The sequence below is a fragment of the Gossypium arboreum genome, chromosome 12 (assembly GCF_025698485.1).
Source record: "Gossypium arboreum isolate Shixiya-1 chromosome 12, ASM2569848v2, whole genome shotgun sequence".
NCBI classification, from domain to species: domain Eukaryota; kingdom Viridiplantae; phylum Streptophyta; class Magnoliopsida; order Malvales; family Malvaceae; genus Gossypium; species Gossypium arboreum.
Genome location: NC_069081.1, coordinates 5,545,336 through 5,560,966, shown reverse-complemented (window position 1 = coordinate 5,560,966; position 15,631 = coordinate 5,545,336). Strand labels below are relative to the sequence as shown.

General features: G+C 32.9%; 2 protein-coding genes across 4 annotated transcripts; both read right to left on the bottom strand.

Moving 5' to 3' along the window:
- Window positions 1–5,487: 5,487 nt before the first annotated feature.
- Window positions 5,488–6,426, bottom strand: LOC108478526 (actin-depolymerizing factor 5-like). Its single transcript, XM_017780988.2, has 3 exons — window positions 6,275–6,426; window positions 5,925–6,184; window positions 5,488–5,838 (listed from the first exon to the last, which is right to left on the bottom strand). Exons 1-3 carry the CDS (start codon window positions 6,416–6,418, stop codon window positions 5,688–5,690), a joined length of 555 nt encoding a protein of 184 aa, XP_017636477.2. The 5' UTR covers window positions 6,419–6,426; the 3' UTR covers window positions 5,488–5,687.
- A 5,407-nt stretch (window positions 6,427–11,833) lies between these two features.
- LOC108477219 (thaumatin-like protein 1b) lies at window positions 11,834–13,982 on the bottom strand. Of its 3 annotated transcripts, none has more exons than XM_053022429.1 (4): window positions 13,730–13,979; window positions 12,935–13,610; window positions 12,440–12,543; window positions 11,834–12,210 (listed from the first exon to the last, which is right to left on the bottom strand). In XM_053022429.1, the coding sequence occupies exons 1-4, from the start codon at window positions 13,791–13,793 to the stop codon at window positions 11,993–11,995; spliced, it is 1,062 nt and encodes a 353-aa protein (XP_052878389.1). In that variant the 5' UTR covers window positions 13,794–13,979; the 3' UTR covers window positions 11,834–11,992. The 3 variants fall into 3 exon arrangements, with proteins under 3 accessions (XP_052878389.1, XP_017635191.1, XP_052878390.1); XM_017779702.2 differs by having other exon boundaries at window positions 12,001–12,327; window positions 13,730–13,980; XM_053022430.1 differs by lacking the exon at window positions 12,440–12,543 and having other exon boundaries at window positions 12,001–12,210; window positions 13,730–13,982.
- Between the last annotated feature and the right edge of the window lie 1,649 nt (window positions 13,983–15,631).

Below are 15,631 nucleotides of genomic sequence, written 5' to 3'. Positions count from 1 at the left end.
AAAGAAGTCTAGTTCTATATGAATTTTACTTTTATTTTATTTTCCATCGTATTTTTATTTAAATAAGAATTTGGGTCACTTAATTCTAACAATCTCCACCTTGACACATTCTCAATGAACAAATTCTTCATCGCGAACTTTCAATAAACAAGTTTCCACCTCTTCCATAAAACCCCTTAAGGGTTTAACTTCAACAATGAACACCAACCAAGTCTAAGCAATGCTCAAACTTAGTTATAGGAAGTGACTTAGTCATCATATCTGCAGGATTTTCATGAGTACTAATCTTGCTCACAACAATATCACCACGAGCAATAATATCACGAACAAAATGATACTGAATATCAATGTGTTTTGTTCTCTCATGAAACATTTGATCTTTTGTAAGAAAGATAACACTCTGACTGTCACAAAATACTGTGCTGATTTGAAGGTCTTCATTGAGTTCGTTAAATAGTCTCTTCAACCAAATAGCTTCTTTACAAGCCTCAGTAATCGCCATGTACTCAGCTTCAGTGGTAGACAAAGCGACTGTAGTTTGCAAAGTGGCTTTCCAACTAATTGCACAACCTCCGATTGTAAAGACGTAACCTGTGAGAGATCTTCTTTTATCAAGGTCTCCAGCAAAATCAGCATCAACATACCCTATAACTCCATCTTTAGTTCTTCCAAACTGTAAGCAAACATCAGTAGTGCCTCGTAAGTATATTAAAATCCACTGGATTGCTTTCCAATGTTCTTTACCTGGATTTGCCATATATCTGCTAACTGCACTGACTGCATATGATAAATCTGGATGTGAACAAACCATAGCATACATGAGAGATCCCACTGCACTAAAGTATGGAACATGTGACATGTACTCAATCTCATCATCTGATTGAGGAGACAAGACCGATGAAAGTCTGAAATGGGCTGCTAAAGGAGTACTAACAGGCTTAGCACTCTGCATATTGAACCTGCAAAGAACTTTCTCAATGTACCCCTTCTGACTTAGGTACAATTTACTTGCTTTTCTATCTCTGAGAATCAAGTATCTTCTTTGCTGGTCCTAAATCTTTTCATCTCAAATTCTTCACTTAGTTGAGCTTTAACCTTTCTTATCTCTCTTTTATCTTTTGCTGCTATCAACATGTCATCAACATAAAGAAGTAGATACACAAAAGAACCATCACTGTTTTTCTTAAAGTAAACACAACTGTCTAAACTACTTCTTTTGAAATCATGAGAAGTCAAAAAGGAATCAAACCTCTTGTACCACTGTCTTGGTGACTGTTTCAAACCGTAAAGGGACTTTCTCAGTAAGCAAACATAGTCCTCTTTTTCTAAGACTATAAAACCCTCTGGTTGTTGCATGTAAATATCTTCCTCAAGTTCTCCATGTAGAAATGCAGTTTTTACATCTAACTGCTCAAGCTCCAAATCATGCATGGCCACAATACCAAGAAAAGCTCGAATCGAACTATGCTTAACAACTGGAGAGAACACATCTGTGAAGTCCACTCCTAGAATTTGACTGTAACCCTTTGCAACAAGCCTTTCTTTATATCTGGGTTTTTCAACTCCTAGAGTCCCTTCTTTCTTTTTAAACACCCATTTACAACGAACAACCTTTTTACCTTTAGGAAGTTTCACAAGGTACCATGTTCTATTTTTGTGGAGTGATTCCATCTCTTCTTGCATAACAAACATCCACTTTTCTGAGTCTTCACAGCTAACCGCCTCAGAATAATTAGATGACTCTTGATTCGCATCTATATCTTCAGCCACATTTAAAGCATAAGCAACTAGATCAACCTCGGCATACTTCTTTGGAGGTTTAATTTCTCTTCTAGTTCTGTTTTTGGCGATAGAGTATTGTGGTGAAGAAGCAACTCTATTCTCAATTTTTATTTTAGCTTGAGGAGTTGACTCTGTATTAATCTGATGCTCCACCTGCTTTTGACTTCTTTATTGGAAGAGTCTTTAAGAGATAAGTTAGGTAGCATAGCAGTTTCATCAAAAACAACATCTCTGCTAACCACAACTTTTCTATTTTTAGGACACCATAACTTATACCCTTTTACACCAGCTTTATAACCAAGAATAATGCATTTAATAGATCTCGGTTCCAATTTTCCATTATCAACATGAGCATACGCAGGACACCCAAAAATCTTTAAATCAGAATAATTAGCAGGATTACCAGACCATACCTCTTGTGGAGTCTTTTTCTCAATGGCAACGGATGGAGATCAGTTGATCAAAAAATATGCAGTAGAGGCCGCTTCTGCCCAAAATGCCTTCGGTAAGTTGGCATTTGACAATATACATCAAACCTTCTCCATGATCGTTCTGTTCATTCGTTCTGTAACGCCGTTTTGCTGTGGAGTATGAGGAACTGTCAAGTGTCTCATGATCCCTTCTGACTTGCACAATCTATTAAACTCATCAGAACAAAACTCTAAGCCATTGTCTGTGCGGAGGTATTTTATCTGTTTTCCCTTCTGTTTTTCAATCATAATTTTTCAAGACTTAAATGTAGAAAACACATCGCTTTTCTGCTTTAGGAAAAATGCCCAAACTTTTCTGGAAAAATCATCAATAAAGGTTAGCATATAATTAGCTCCACCTCTCGAAGGCACTCTGGATGGCCCCCACAGATCAGAATGAATATACTCCAACGTTCTCTTCGTGTTATGGATTCCTCTAGTGAATCGAACTCTCTTTTGCTTCCCAAAAACACAGTGCTCACAGAAATTCAGTTTGCAAATTCCTTACCCATTAAGAAGTCCTCTTTTGCTTAATTCTGCCATGCCATTCTCACTCATATGCCCTAGGCGCATATGCCAAAGTTTAGTAATATCATCATCTGACAAGGAAGAGGAAGCGACAGCTGCATCACCGATATGATAGAACCTCAGAAACATATAACTTGGCAATCTTTCTCGCCCTTTCATCACAACAAGGGACCCTTTGGAAATCTTTAAAACCCCACTTTCAGCTGTGTATCTGTACCCTTTTGAATCAAGAGTACTCAACAAAATTAAATTTCTTTTCAATTCTGGAACATGTCGCACGTCACTAAGTGTTCTGACAACTCCATCAAACATCTTAACTTTAATTGTTTCAACACCTGCAATTTTACATGAAACATTATTTCCCATCAAAACAACACCTTGAGATCTTTGTTTCAGTAAGTTGTAAACCGGTCCGATTGGGACTCATGTGGAAGGTGCAGCCTGAATCAAGTATCCACTCCTCGCTTACTTTAGAATTATTGACAGAAGCGACTAGAAGTTCACCATCGCTGTAGTCTTCTACAACCTCAGCTTCACCGGAATTTTCTAGTTGTTTTCCCTTTTGATTCGCAGCCTCCCTTTTAATTTTATTTTGTAGCTTATAGCACTTAGATTTAATGTGCCCTTTCTTCTTGCAGAAGTTGCAAGTTTTACCTCTGTTTGAAGACTTCGATCTACCCTTAGATTTACCACGAGGATTCCGTTCTTGTGTCCTACCACGATCATCATCAGCATTCTGATCTTGTCTCCCACGAACAATGAGACCCTCTCTCTGAGAGTCGGGTTTAACCACAAGATGCTTCATCTTATCATACGATGTTAAAGAATCATAAACCTCATCAACTGTGAGAGAATCGCGGCTATATAAAATTGTATCTCTAAAGGTTGAATAAGACGGGGGCAACGAACAAAGTAGAATCAACCCTAGATCTTCTTTATCATACTAAACCTCCATGGCCTCCAAGTTTGAGAGAATTTCTTTAAACACTGTTAAGTGTTCGTGTATAGACGCACATTCCTCCAAACGATGAGCATAAAGACGCTGCTTCATATGCAACTTGCTTGTTAGAGTTTTCGACATACATATTTGTTCTAGCCTCTTCCATAATGCAATGGCGCTTTATCTTTCATCACATCCCGCAAAATTTCGTTGGACAAATGCGATGTAATTGTGTTAATGCCTTTCGATCCTTATGCTTCTTCTCTTCATCTGTTAATGTCGAAGGCATCTTATCTATCCTAGCAGGCATCCTCCAGATCCATCTGCAAGAACGCTTGCATCTTAATTTGCCACAACGCAAATTTGGTGTTGCGATCCAACAATGAATTTCATACTTCAAAGACGCCATTACCGTGATCGAGATGAATAACCCGAAGCTCGATACCAATTTGTGAAAAATAAAATAAAATAAAATAAATAAAATAAAGAACACACAAATTTTACGTGAAACCCTTTCGGAAAAAACCACAGCAGAGGAGAAGAAAATTCACTATGTCGAAAAATTTGAATCAAATACAAGAGAAATAGACTATATCTATTTATAGGCTTGCAAAGCCATATTCTAGTAGGATTGAAACACCTTATCCTAATCAATATAAAATAGATGGAGTTTAATAAGGTTTTAAAACCTTATTCTAAAATAAAATAAAAGAAGTCTAGTTCTATATGGATTTTACTTTTATTTTATTTTCCATCGTATTTTATTTAAATAATAATTTGGGTCACTTAATTCTAACAACATTCCATTAATTAACCAACAAAATCTTACATTCCAAAATTGTTTCAAACATATTTACTTATACATGTTAAAAAAAGAAAAAGAAAAGAAGCATATTCTAAAACAAAGATAATTTAGTAAAAATGATTTTATGAAATTTTACATTTCATTAATTAAATAATAAAATTTTAAACTCCCATAAAAGAATCAAATAAGATAATATAACATATTAAATAATCTTATATTCCAATAACTTTGTTAACAACGTAAAACAAATGCGGAATAATAAACAAGTTGAGGAAGTAGAAGTTACAAAAGAAAAGAAAGAAAATCTATCAATATAATGCTATAGATACTTTTTCTTCACCCGCTTGTTGCGAGGAGAGAAATGAACGAAGGGTAGTTTAGCCGCAAAACTCACCGTATGAAATGTGTAGGCAGTGCACCTACCTCTCAATCTCAGAAATCAATGGTTTAACTGCTAGATTGCAAAACAAAAAGGTAAGCATCATACATATGAGTTAAGCCATGATTTCGCATAGTATACTAACCGTGGTTGATGTCCCAGAAATGATTTGCTTTTTGGAGGATTTAGGATGGCTTGGTTAATTCCATGGTTTGGTAGTGAGAGTGGTAAGGGAGACTTGAAACCGTGATCTGTAAGGGACCAATTACCAATCCAATCCAGTAATGGTTTGGGTGTCATGTCATGAGCTGGGCATGGGCTATTAGCGGTCTACCATATTTGGTATTGGTACCCAAAATCATTCATTTTTCTCATCTCACTTTTAGCTTTATTTCTCCTTTATTTTTCTCCCCTCTTTTGGATAGAATAGCATTATCATAATCAAAGCACTGCCTCCTTTACCTCTCATCATAAAAGGTGATGTCATGGAATTTCATTTTCAAGTATTTCGGCAAATCTTGCAGTCAATGTGACTTTAACCTTTTCATGATTTAAGAAGAAGAAGGGTGGAACTGATAAGTGCTTTGCTCACAACCAAGCACACATGGAACATCAAAATATTATTACATTAAGATTAACTTACATTAGTGCTAGAAATCTAGCCAAAAAAAATCACAACAACAGGGAAAAGAAAAAGAAAAAAAAATGACAGCACATGTTGTTGGAGTTATTAAATAAAAGAGCAAGATGGTTTATAAATCTAAAACTTAATCATGATTAGTCCTAATTGGCCTTGTGTTTAATCACATCAATCCCCATTTCAGTTGGGTCAGTTGCTTGAACTTCGTAGCTAATTCCATCTAGCACTCTCCTCAGCCCGTCTTTGGATGTTGCGTACAGCATTTTTGCCCTTATTCTTGATGCTGCTGGGGACCTAATCTCCATCATTAATTAAATGTAAATCAAATTGAACAGTATTATATATATACTAAACAAAAACAAGTAGGGAAGACGACGAACCATGCAATGAAGAAGAGCTTGCTTTTCCGACAGTTATCAACGGTGACGAAATCAAAATCAAAGACAGCATATCGGCAATCATCGATGGGCAATGAAGCAGTAAGATCATCATAGCTTTCGCCAGGTCCGCCGACCTTATCGACGGTAACCCGCCTTGATTTCTCATCGATCTTGAAAACTATATATCTATGCACTTTCTTCCATTTCATCTCCATGAATGAGTTCTTGCAGTCATCAGTGACCCACATCCCAGTTGTAGTCTATAGTATCATACACCCAAAATATACATGTAACTAACATAAAGAAATTTATTTAAAATAATATAAAAATAAATAATAAATGGGATGTACCATCTTGAAAGCCATTGCCATTGTTGTTGGTTGTTGTTTGAGTGAGCTGAATTTGCTTTGGTAGCTGAAACTTTGAAACTGAAGGTGGCAAGAAAAGAGAGTGGTAATGGGGTTTATATAAAGAAATAAGTTTGGAAATGCCATTAAAGTTCATTAATATTTACAAATCAGCGTGCTCTGTATAGTAAACATTCCTTGTCTGGAATACTTATTTTTCCTTGTTTTCTTTTATTTTTCTGTGGATTGGGAGGCGGGGAGGTTATATTTTCTTTTAAATATTTACCTTCCTAATAAAGACTATTGGATAAGATTATATTTTTAAATAATTGGATAACATAATCGAATTTTTTAATATAATTATCAATTTTGGCTAAAAGAATATGATTATAATATCGTTATATCTAAAAAGAAAGATCGTTCAATTTAAAAACTACGTTATGATGATAAAATCCCAAACAAATTTATCTAATACATATTCATATTAACTCTAAATACTTTCCAAAGTATTAGTAATTAACTTACCTAGATTGATTAGAGTTGCTTAAGGTCAGTGACAAAGTCAAGGGGCAAGCAGGGCCTAACCTCTAAAAAGAAATTTTTTATTTAAATCTTTTATAATTTATAAAATTTTAAATTAATAATGTAAAATTACATTTTGCCCTCAAAGAATAAAAATTAAATTTAATCATTTAAAAATTATAAAATATAGTCTATTAAAATGATACATTTACATTTTTACTATCGTAAAAATATACAAATTAATTTTGACCCCAAAAAAATTATTTTGAATCCCCATGTACCTTCATATTACACCCAATTACCTCCTATCAAATTTACTCATGACCCTATCACTAATCTTACACAATAAAAAACTCATTAACTAGGATGTACATCAAATAATCTCCTCTATAAAAACTCTTTCAAAGCACCTCAAACAGAGAAAGATCAAAGCTACTAACAAGTAGTTTTTAACATTACCAAGTGTGAATCACAAAATAAACTCTCTTCATTATATAACTTCCAAGTTTCCATTTAAGCATTTATAAAGATTATTCTTCAGCTAACTAAGAGATTTCGATAAATTTAATTTAATAGAAAAGAGTTTAAATATATCTACTTGACCATTTTACTTATAACTTAATTATTGATAATTTTAACATTATAAAGTTTTTCATCAGCATTCTGAATATGACAAAATTTAATTGTTATTATTATTACTAAACCAGAAAGAAAAGTGTTTCGCGTTTAATTTACCATATATCACTATTCCTAAATTGATTTAGTAATGTCACATAGCAAAAAAACAAGCACTCTATTGCCTTATATGTAAATAATTGAGTTGCTAAAAATTAACACCCCAAATAACTCTAACAAAGTGTGTAATTTGCCAATTAAGCATAATGTATAAAGCAATTCAGTGGGCTGCAAAAACTTGTTTATGTAATCAGTTATGATGATAATTTTAAATAAAATATTCTTTAATTAAATTTTAACTTGATTGATATCGGTATTATTACTAATGAAAGAAGATATAAGTTTGAGTGCATTGAAGTATATTTATTCTTTTATTAAAGTGATGAAAAAATTATAGATAATTCTAAATATTCTATAAAAAAATTAATCTATACAATATGCAAATGAAATGACAATTAAAATCAGTACATTCGATTAATTATGAGGAACATCAATCAAGGCAGGTAGAGATTGTTTAAAAACAAAAGGAAAACTAATGTGAATTAAGTCTTTTACTATCCATTTATAGTTTAGTCCGTCCACAAAATTAAATTTATTTAAATTAAATGTGATTGTTTTTGGAACTCGAGTTATTGATACAACCATTGGACAACTTTTCTCTCTATTTTTGTTTTTTAATCTCAAGTATGATTATGAGTTTCACTAAATCTTAATAAATTTTGATGAGTATAGGCTGGAAACATAACCTCAGTAGTAAAATACGGTGGTCCCATCTGGGATCTCGCACCCATAAATCCCTCCGATCTTTCTATTTCCTGTTCCTCAAAAGGGTTGTTTGCGTGACAGCAAAGAAGAAGAAAAACCTGCGGTGAAATAAAGAATTAAGACAAAGTTAAAAATAGATCAAAAGGAATGAATGTGAAAGAATAATAAAAAGAGAGGCGTTTTTCTTGATGTAACTGAACATCCATACATGTACCTCTAAACCCACAGCTAATTGAAGCAACTTGATATATCATTACTTTGTTTCTTTATTCTTTAACAGATTTATACGTCTGCCATTCCAAGATTTCATATCCCTAAGCTCGAGTTATTCCACAAACTTGTCTAAAGAATGTTTAGGTGATTAGGGTAACAACCCCTGGACAATATTTCTTTTAGTTTTTATGAGAGATAAAAGATGATTATTGATATGAGTTTGGATGTGTTAGAAATCTCTTGATTCTTGAACAAGAAAAACATGGTGCTGAAGAACTAGTTGAAGTGATATCATTCACTTTTAGGAATAAAGATCATGACTCAAGTTTCATCATGCACAAAGCTATTCAATGATCATAATTTCGTTTGTTTGGATATCAAAGAACAAATTTTAAAGGTTTGTTATTTACAACACCCTAAAAAAAACAATACATTTACCTTATCAACAGACAAAATGCTAGTACCAAAAAGAAATTTCTGCTACCTAGGGACGTGGATGAAGGAGAGATAACCCTCATGTGGGTGGGTCTCCACGATGGGAAACATAAACTATTTTTATTAGGCCCATGAGAGGCGTTGGATCGATGGACCACCTTTTTCCAAGGTGAATCAAAGTCTAATTAAACGTGTATATGGGGTTGTCTATTTGGGAGGGGAGGATTGGACGTTTGTGAGCGGCTTCTTCTTAATGGAAGTAGTGCAACATAATAATAATCTGCCTAAAACCAAAGAGGGATATGCTTGTAGTTGTCTAGATGAGCGTGATTTATAGCCACTATTAAAAAGGACTGGTGGCCCCGCTTTGTGGACTAGACTACATGAAACCAGTCATTACTTGACAAACTAGCAGGTAGGCAGACTTTTTAGGTACCACCAGCAATGGCAACCTCGTGGGGATGGTCTTTTCTTTTTTTTCCTACGACTTCCATCTTCATCCGAGCTTTGTTTATCTTTGTTCCTCTTTAAACTTTATTTATTACTTTAGTATTTAGTTTTAACTTCAATTTTTGAAATAAATTTTCAGATTTTATTTGATTTGCCCCATATTTATAAAATTAAAATGTTTATATTAGATGTATTTAAGAATAAATCCAAGTGATGTCAAACATCAATTTTATTATTAGGAAAGGATTGTATGAAACAGTGACGTCACGTTATCTGTATCCCTTTCTAATAATTTTATACCACATCAATATCTTATCCTGAATTTCAGGATTTTATCCTGAAACAAAATCAAATCCAAATTAAAATACTAAAATTCAGGATAAAATTCTGAAATTCAGAATAAAAATACTGATGTAGCATAAAACTATTAGAAAGGGATATAGATGACATGGCGTCACTGTTTCATACAATCATTTCTCTTTTATTATTAGTATACAATACATGCCAAAACTTGAAATAAAAAAAAATAATATAAAGTTGGGCTGCAAAATTTACTTGGGCCTTAAATCGGGTTATTTAAAGGAATATTCTCAGGCAGAACAGATTTCTAAATTGGGCTTCACTAATTTAGGAGAAAAGTTTTAAAGAAAATCAAGTTGGGCTTTTAACACTTTTCCAAATCGCCTTTTAAACCCAAAATGATTTCTATTATTTCAATTTCCCAAATTCTTTTTAACAAAAATTGATTTATGTTTTCAAAAAACAACATCCAAATACCTTCCCCAAAATGTCAAAATTTTAGTGAAATTAAGCTAGAAAGGCTTACAATAAACTTCAATCTAATTGAAATACATATTAAAAACACTTATAATTTCATTAAAGAGTGAATTTAAAATATATATACATATTAATAACTAATTACAATTCATTCTACAACATTTTAAATACAATTTTGACACTTTGTGGAGATGCAGTGCTCCCCAGTTAATCATAGTTTCTTTACTAACTTAAAACTTGCATGTTTTAAATCACTATCACATGAACTTATAAAAAAGCTCAATAAATACTTAAGGTTCGACTTATCGTATTCTTTTATTAATATTAAATTTCATAATTATTTCTATCCAAATCTTAAAGGCTCAACTTATATAGTGATAAGTTGATATTGGAAGTTTTGTTGAGGTAAGATTAATCTTTAATCTAAAGCTTATCCATTTTATCAACTCTATAAGTTATTCACTAATGAATTCTCTTATGATCATTTGCCATTTTAACTAGTGTGGTTTACTCTACATTTCATTTATGTCTGTTATAGATCAACCTTAGTATCATATTACATACCTTAATCATATATTTATTTTTCTTTCAACTTACAAGGTTGATACTAAAGTTAATTTATAACTGGCATAAGAAAACTTTAGTATAATTCATGTTACTCGTGTCACACCAATTCTGTTAAGAAAATTATTTTGATGTTTTTCTATTTAAAATAAATTATTATTTGAGGGTATTTTAATATTTTATTAAAAATAATAAAATTATATATACAATAAGATTTAAACTCATGTCATAAAACCTTAAATTAAGCACTGAACTAAAAGTTCATTTTAATATATTTTATATATTTAATTTATTGTGCACATTTTATCACATCTATCAATTGTATATATACTATTATTTAAGCTCTGAATGAGTTGGTGTCATTCTCAACCTGTCACCAACTCGATTAGATAAATTATGGATATACCCTTTTATAATTCAAATAAGTTATATTATTCCAGTATATTTTAATCTTTTATTTAAAATTCAATAAAAATATGCATATTGTGGAATTTGAACTTGAACCAATTACATTAGTAAAATATTTAATTTACCACCCAACTAAAGTTTTATTTTAATATTTTTTTATACATTTAAATTTTATTATGCACACTTTATTACTCCCATCATAAACTCAACACCGAGTCAAGATTGAAGACAACACAATAATAAATAATTTAATCTATTTTTTTAAAAAATTTAATATCGCACTTATTTCATGTGTTATAATTAATTACTTTCAAGCCATACATTTCATTATTTATTGTGTGTTTTTTAAACTTGTATATGTATTCTATATTTGTAGTTTCTGCATACATAAATGTGTGATAGGATTTCTAGTACTAATAATATTATTAATTGAGTTAGCATAGCAAGTTAATATATAGTTTAAAATTTTAATATTGTTCATATTTAATGTGTTATTATTAATTAGTTTCAAATTAAACGTTTCATTATTTATTATATGTTATTATTAAACGCACCTCTATGTTTAATGTAATAGAATTGTTAGTTATATAATTTTTTATGTACAATTTTTAATAATTTAAAAAAATTAACAATTTTGAAAATTTTAAGTCCCATGTGATAAAGTATAATATGTTAAAAAATCATTAGGCAATGATGTATAAGAAAGTGCCAAACATCCACTTAAGCCTAAAGTATAAAAACAGAAGTCCAACGAAAGCAAATTAGATTTCATTGCAAAGAAAGTTTTCAGCTTAATCTAACAACTGTTTTCTTTTTTCCTCACTCTGTTGATAGCTTGAAGGATCTCTTGCACTTTTAGAACAATCCTTATTTGAGCATTTTTAGAACATTTAAGTGTTTTCAAGCTCATTGTTAGAACATTTTCCCGAAGTGACTGTGGTTCGTATGTATACTGTGAAACACAAAAGCCTTGAGCTTATTTGAGCATTCAAGCTGTACATACTTGAAATTTAAAGCCTTGCTAAACTTACAAGTATTAGATTGACAGTAAAAAATTAAAACCTTTGAGTGCAGGGGAGATACAGAATACTTCTTGTGGCAAACGTGAAACCCCAATAGCTGTAAGCAATCTGCATTTACAAGTTGCCAGCTTTTTTTTAAAAAAAAAAGATCCAGCAATAACAACAGATGAGGCAGAGAAGTGGTGCAGCTACGACTCTCTTCAGCTATATCTTGCTACTACTTGCCTGGAAGGTGTCCAGGCCGATGTTAGTCACAAGGGTAAAATAAGTTGCCAAAAGAGTAAAAGAGTCAAAGCAGAAGGGGCTGCACTGGCAGTAAATTGCGATTGGGGCAGACCTGATAATGCAGCTCTATTCGCATGTATGCGTGATAGGTATATCGTACTCTTATTCACAAGCGGTACCAGTGCTCCGTCTTTCCGAGCGCCCAATACTTTTTGGCTGAAAATTATTCACAAAATCCTAATGAATACCTAGTGTTTCATGGATATTTCTATTAATTACTAAGAAACTAGAGAATGTTTATGCTTCTCTTGAAATTGCAGGACAAACAATTTCTATTCCAGCATTTCTAAGACATCCAATTTGATAACTAGAAGGACTGCAACTGTCCCAAGTTAAAGCATGTTCAATCACAATGAACCCACACATACAGTTCAACCAAAATTTACATAATTCCCCTGCTCTAATTTTCAGGAACATGCCAGCGCGGCTTGCTGCCAAATCATGCTGATGAAATGGCAAAAAGCACCCTAAAAGAACCAAAGACAGGAAATTTCCTTTCCCAAACATTAATAATAACATTGGAAGAGAGGTCGTTAGTAAACTTCACCTGGAATAAGGAGGCGGGCAAAATATGATGACGTAATCAGCTCCTGCACACGTGTACGTACTCGTAACATCATCATACGCGTAACTATACGCGCGTGGACAAGCATGCTTGAAGAACAAAGAGAATACCGACGGGTGACACACGTCAGGCGTTCCGAACGCACCGCTGCAACAGTATTGGGGATCTCCGAAAGCTTCACACGCGCTCCTACACCCCACGCCCCCGTCACCACGTAACTGCGGAGGACACGCGCCGTTGAGGTCCAATAAGCAACCCGTGGCGCTACAGTTGCCTTTTCCTCCCTTGGCCACGACCAACATCGGCAAATTGTATCCGTCGACTAAGCTCACGTCGTAAAAATCCAATCCTCCGGCACCGTTTAAAGTGAATTCCGCGAGAGTGGCTGGCGGCTTGGCGCCACTCCCGGAACATTCGATTTGACCGGAGCCACAGTCGCCGCTAAGACAAACGAATTTACCGGAGGAATCCTGGCCGCAAAGGGCTCGACCCCAGAGTCGACCGGACCAAGACCTGGGTATCGTTACGGTTCTTGATTTGCCAGGGTTAAGAACGAAGCCAGTAGTAGGAAGCTGAGGTGTGTTGGCGCCGGATAGAAAGCCAGGCCATATCGTGTGGCGGCACCTGTTGACGATCTTGAAAGAAGCTGGATTCACTTCTGCAATTGAAAACAAGGAAAGGGTCAGCAGCAGAAATTACAAACTAACAAGGAAAAAGAAAAGCTGTTGGCAAGGAAACATGGAGTCTTTGATGGGGGTTCATACGTTTATAGTTTACCTGAAAGGAGAGAAATCAAGAACAAGAAAGAAAGGAAGGTGGAAGAGAGATGAAGACAACCCATTATTGAAGGGAAAATAAAAATACAAGAGTTTGAGGTTAAAGAATTGGCCAAAAGATGAGCCAAAGAACTTTACTTTTTCTTGCGAGAGGAGAGTAGTGGTGTAGCGGGAGTGGGACTTGCGCTGGTGGGGTTCTTGACTTTCGGATTTTGGTTATTATTTTGTTAAGTGCATAATTCTTTATTTGGGTTGATGAAGCGGATATGGATATTCGAATTTAGATTTTGAAATTATAAATAAAATATTTATTTATAATATATTTAAATTTACTAATTATAAAAATATTTATATATTTTTGAAATTAATGTTTATTAGATTTAATTTGAATTTGATTAATAATATGTAAATAATTTATACAAATTATTCAAATTTAAATAATTTAATAAATTGTAGATATGGTGATTTTTAGTCCACTAGTTATCCATTTTCTTTCAAAAACAATTAAGGGGATGGAAAAGGATGACATGAATATAACTGCATCTAAATATGTGTAGAGATTCTTATAAACTTTGTTTAATTACTTAAAGTTTAAGTATCGTTGTTATAGTAGTAGAGATATCCGTATGTAAAAGTTAAAATGGAGATTTATAAGTTAAAAATATGAAAATCACGAGCGCATATATTAATTATAAACTGAATGAAACATATGAAGAAACTAAAGAGATGCCCTAATATTATAAAATTTGACAAGACTGTGAAATTTAAGAAACTGTCAAAGGACAATACAAACACTCAATTCAGATACAGATCATCAATACTAGATATATAAAAGGTACAAAGTAAATAATTCTATTATCATCAACATTTATTCTACCTCACCCTACAACCAAGTTCTCCAACGCCAGATACAAGGAAAAGAACATATATACATTTGCAAAATTTAAATACACCAAAAAGTGTTAACAAGTTTCACGCCTTTTAACCAAAATGCACCATCTCTATCATGAGATTATGACCAAACAAACAATATTTATTTATGAGAAAGAAGTATGATCAAATATAGTATACCCATTTCTTAGAAAGCAATTTTACCTTGAAATTTGTTAATACTTGGAGAACTTTTTTTTGTCCAAAAGGTCTCCCTTCACCTTTTTCCTATAAAAATGCTAGACTAATATTTTGGACTCTATGGTCTTTGCTGCACAATCAAGCTTGGGCCTCCGTAATAGCTGATCCAAGAATTTGCTTACAAATTGGAGGCCACAAGGGAAAAACCAACAATGTTTTAATGGCTTCATTTTTGGAAATAAGTTAAATGCCATAATTCACATGTATTTTTTTATGGTTATTTCTTTTGGTGAATTATAATAATAGAGTAAAGTCTGAACAATCAATGCGACTAGCGCTACTTAAACCCAGGCCACACCTTGAACATTGAACACCCTTAACCATCATGTGATCACATGGGGTTCTTCATGATTAATTTAGTAGGTTAGTTGTTAGTCATATTGATTTAGTAGTAGTTAATTTTGTTTCAAGTTGTTGATTATGGCTAAGTTAATGCACCATGATTCTGTTTTTAGTTATTTTTCATGTATATAAATAGGAGTATTTATTCCAATTTCATGTATCACTTTTCATTTTCAATTCAATTCAATATTATTTGTGGTCCTATTTTTCTTTTACTCTGCCTTCTTATTTTCTACCTAAATTATCATATTGCTCTTGTTTATAAACAACACCATCAAACAACATTGGTGTCTAAGCTATTTTCTTAAAAGATCTGTGACCTTGTGAAAGTATTTAAGTGAATTTACACTTAACCCAAACATTTCTTAGTAAAAAACCTTTAAGCCATGGAAACTTAAATTAGTTTTCCTATGGTTGCTCTTTCTGTTTT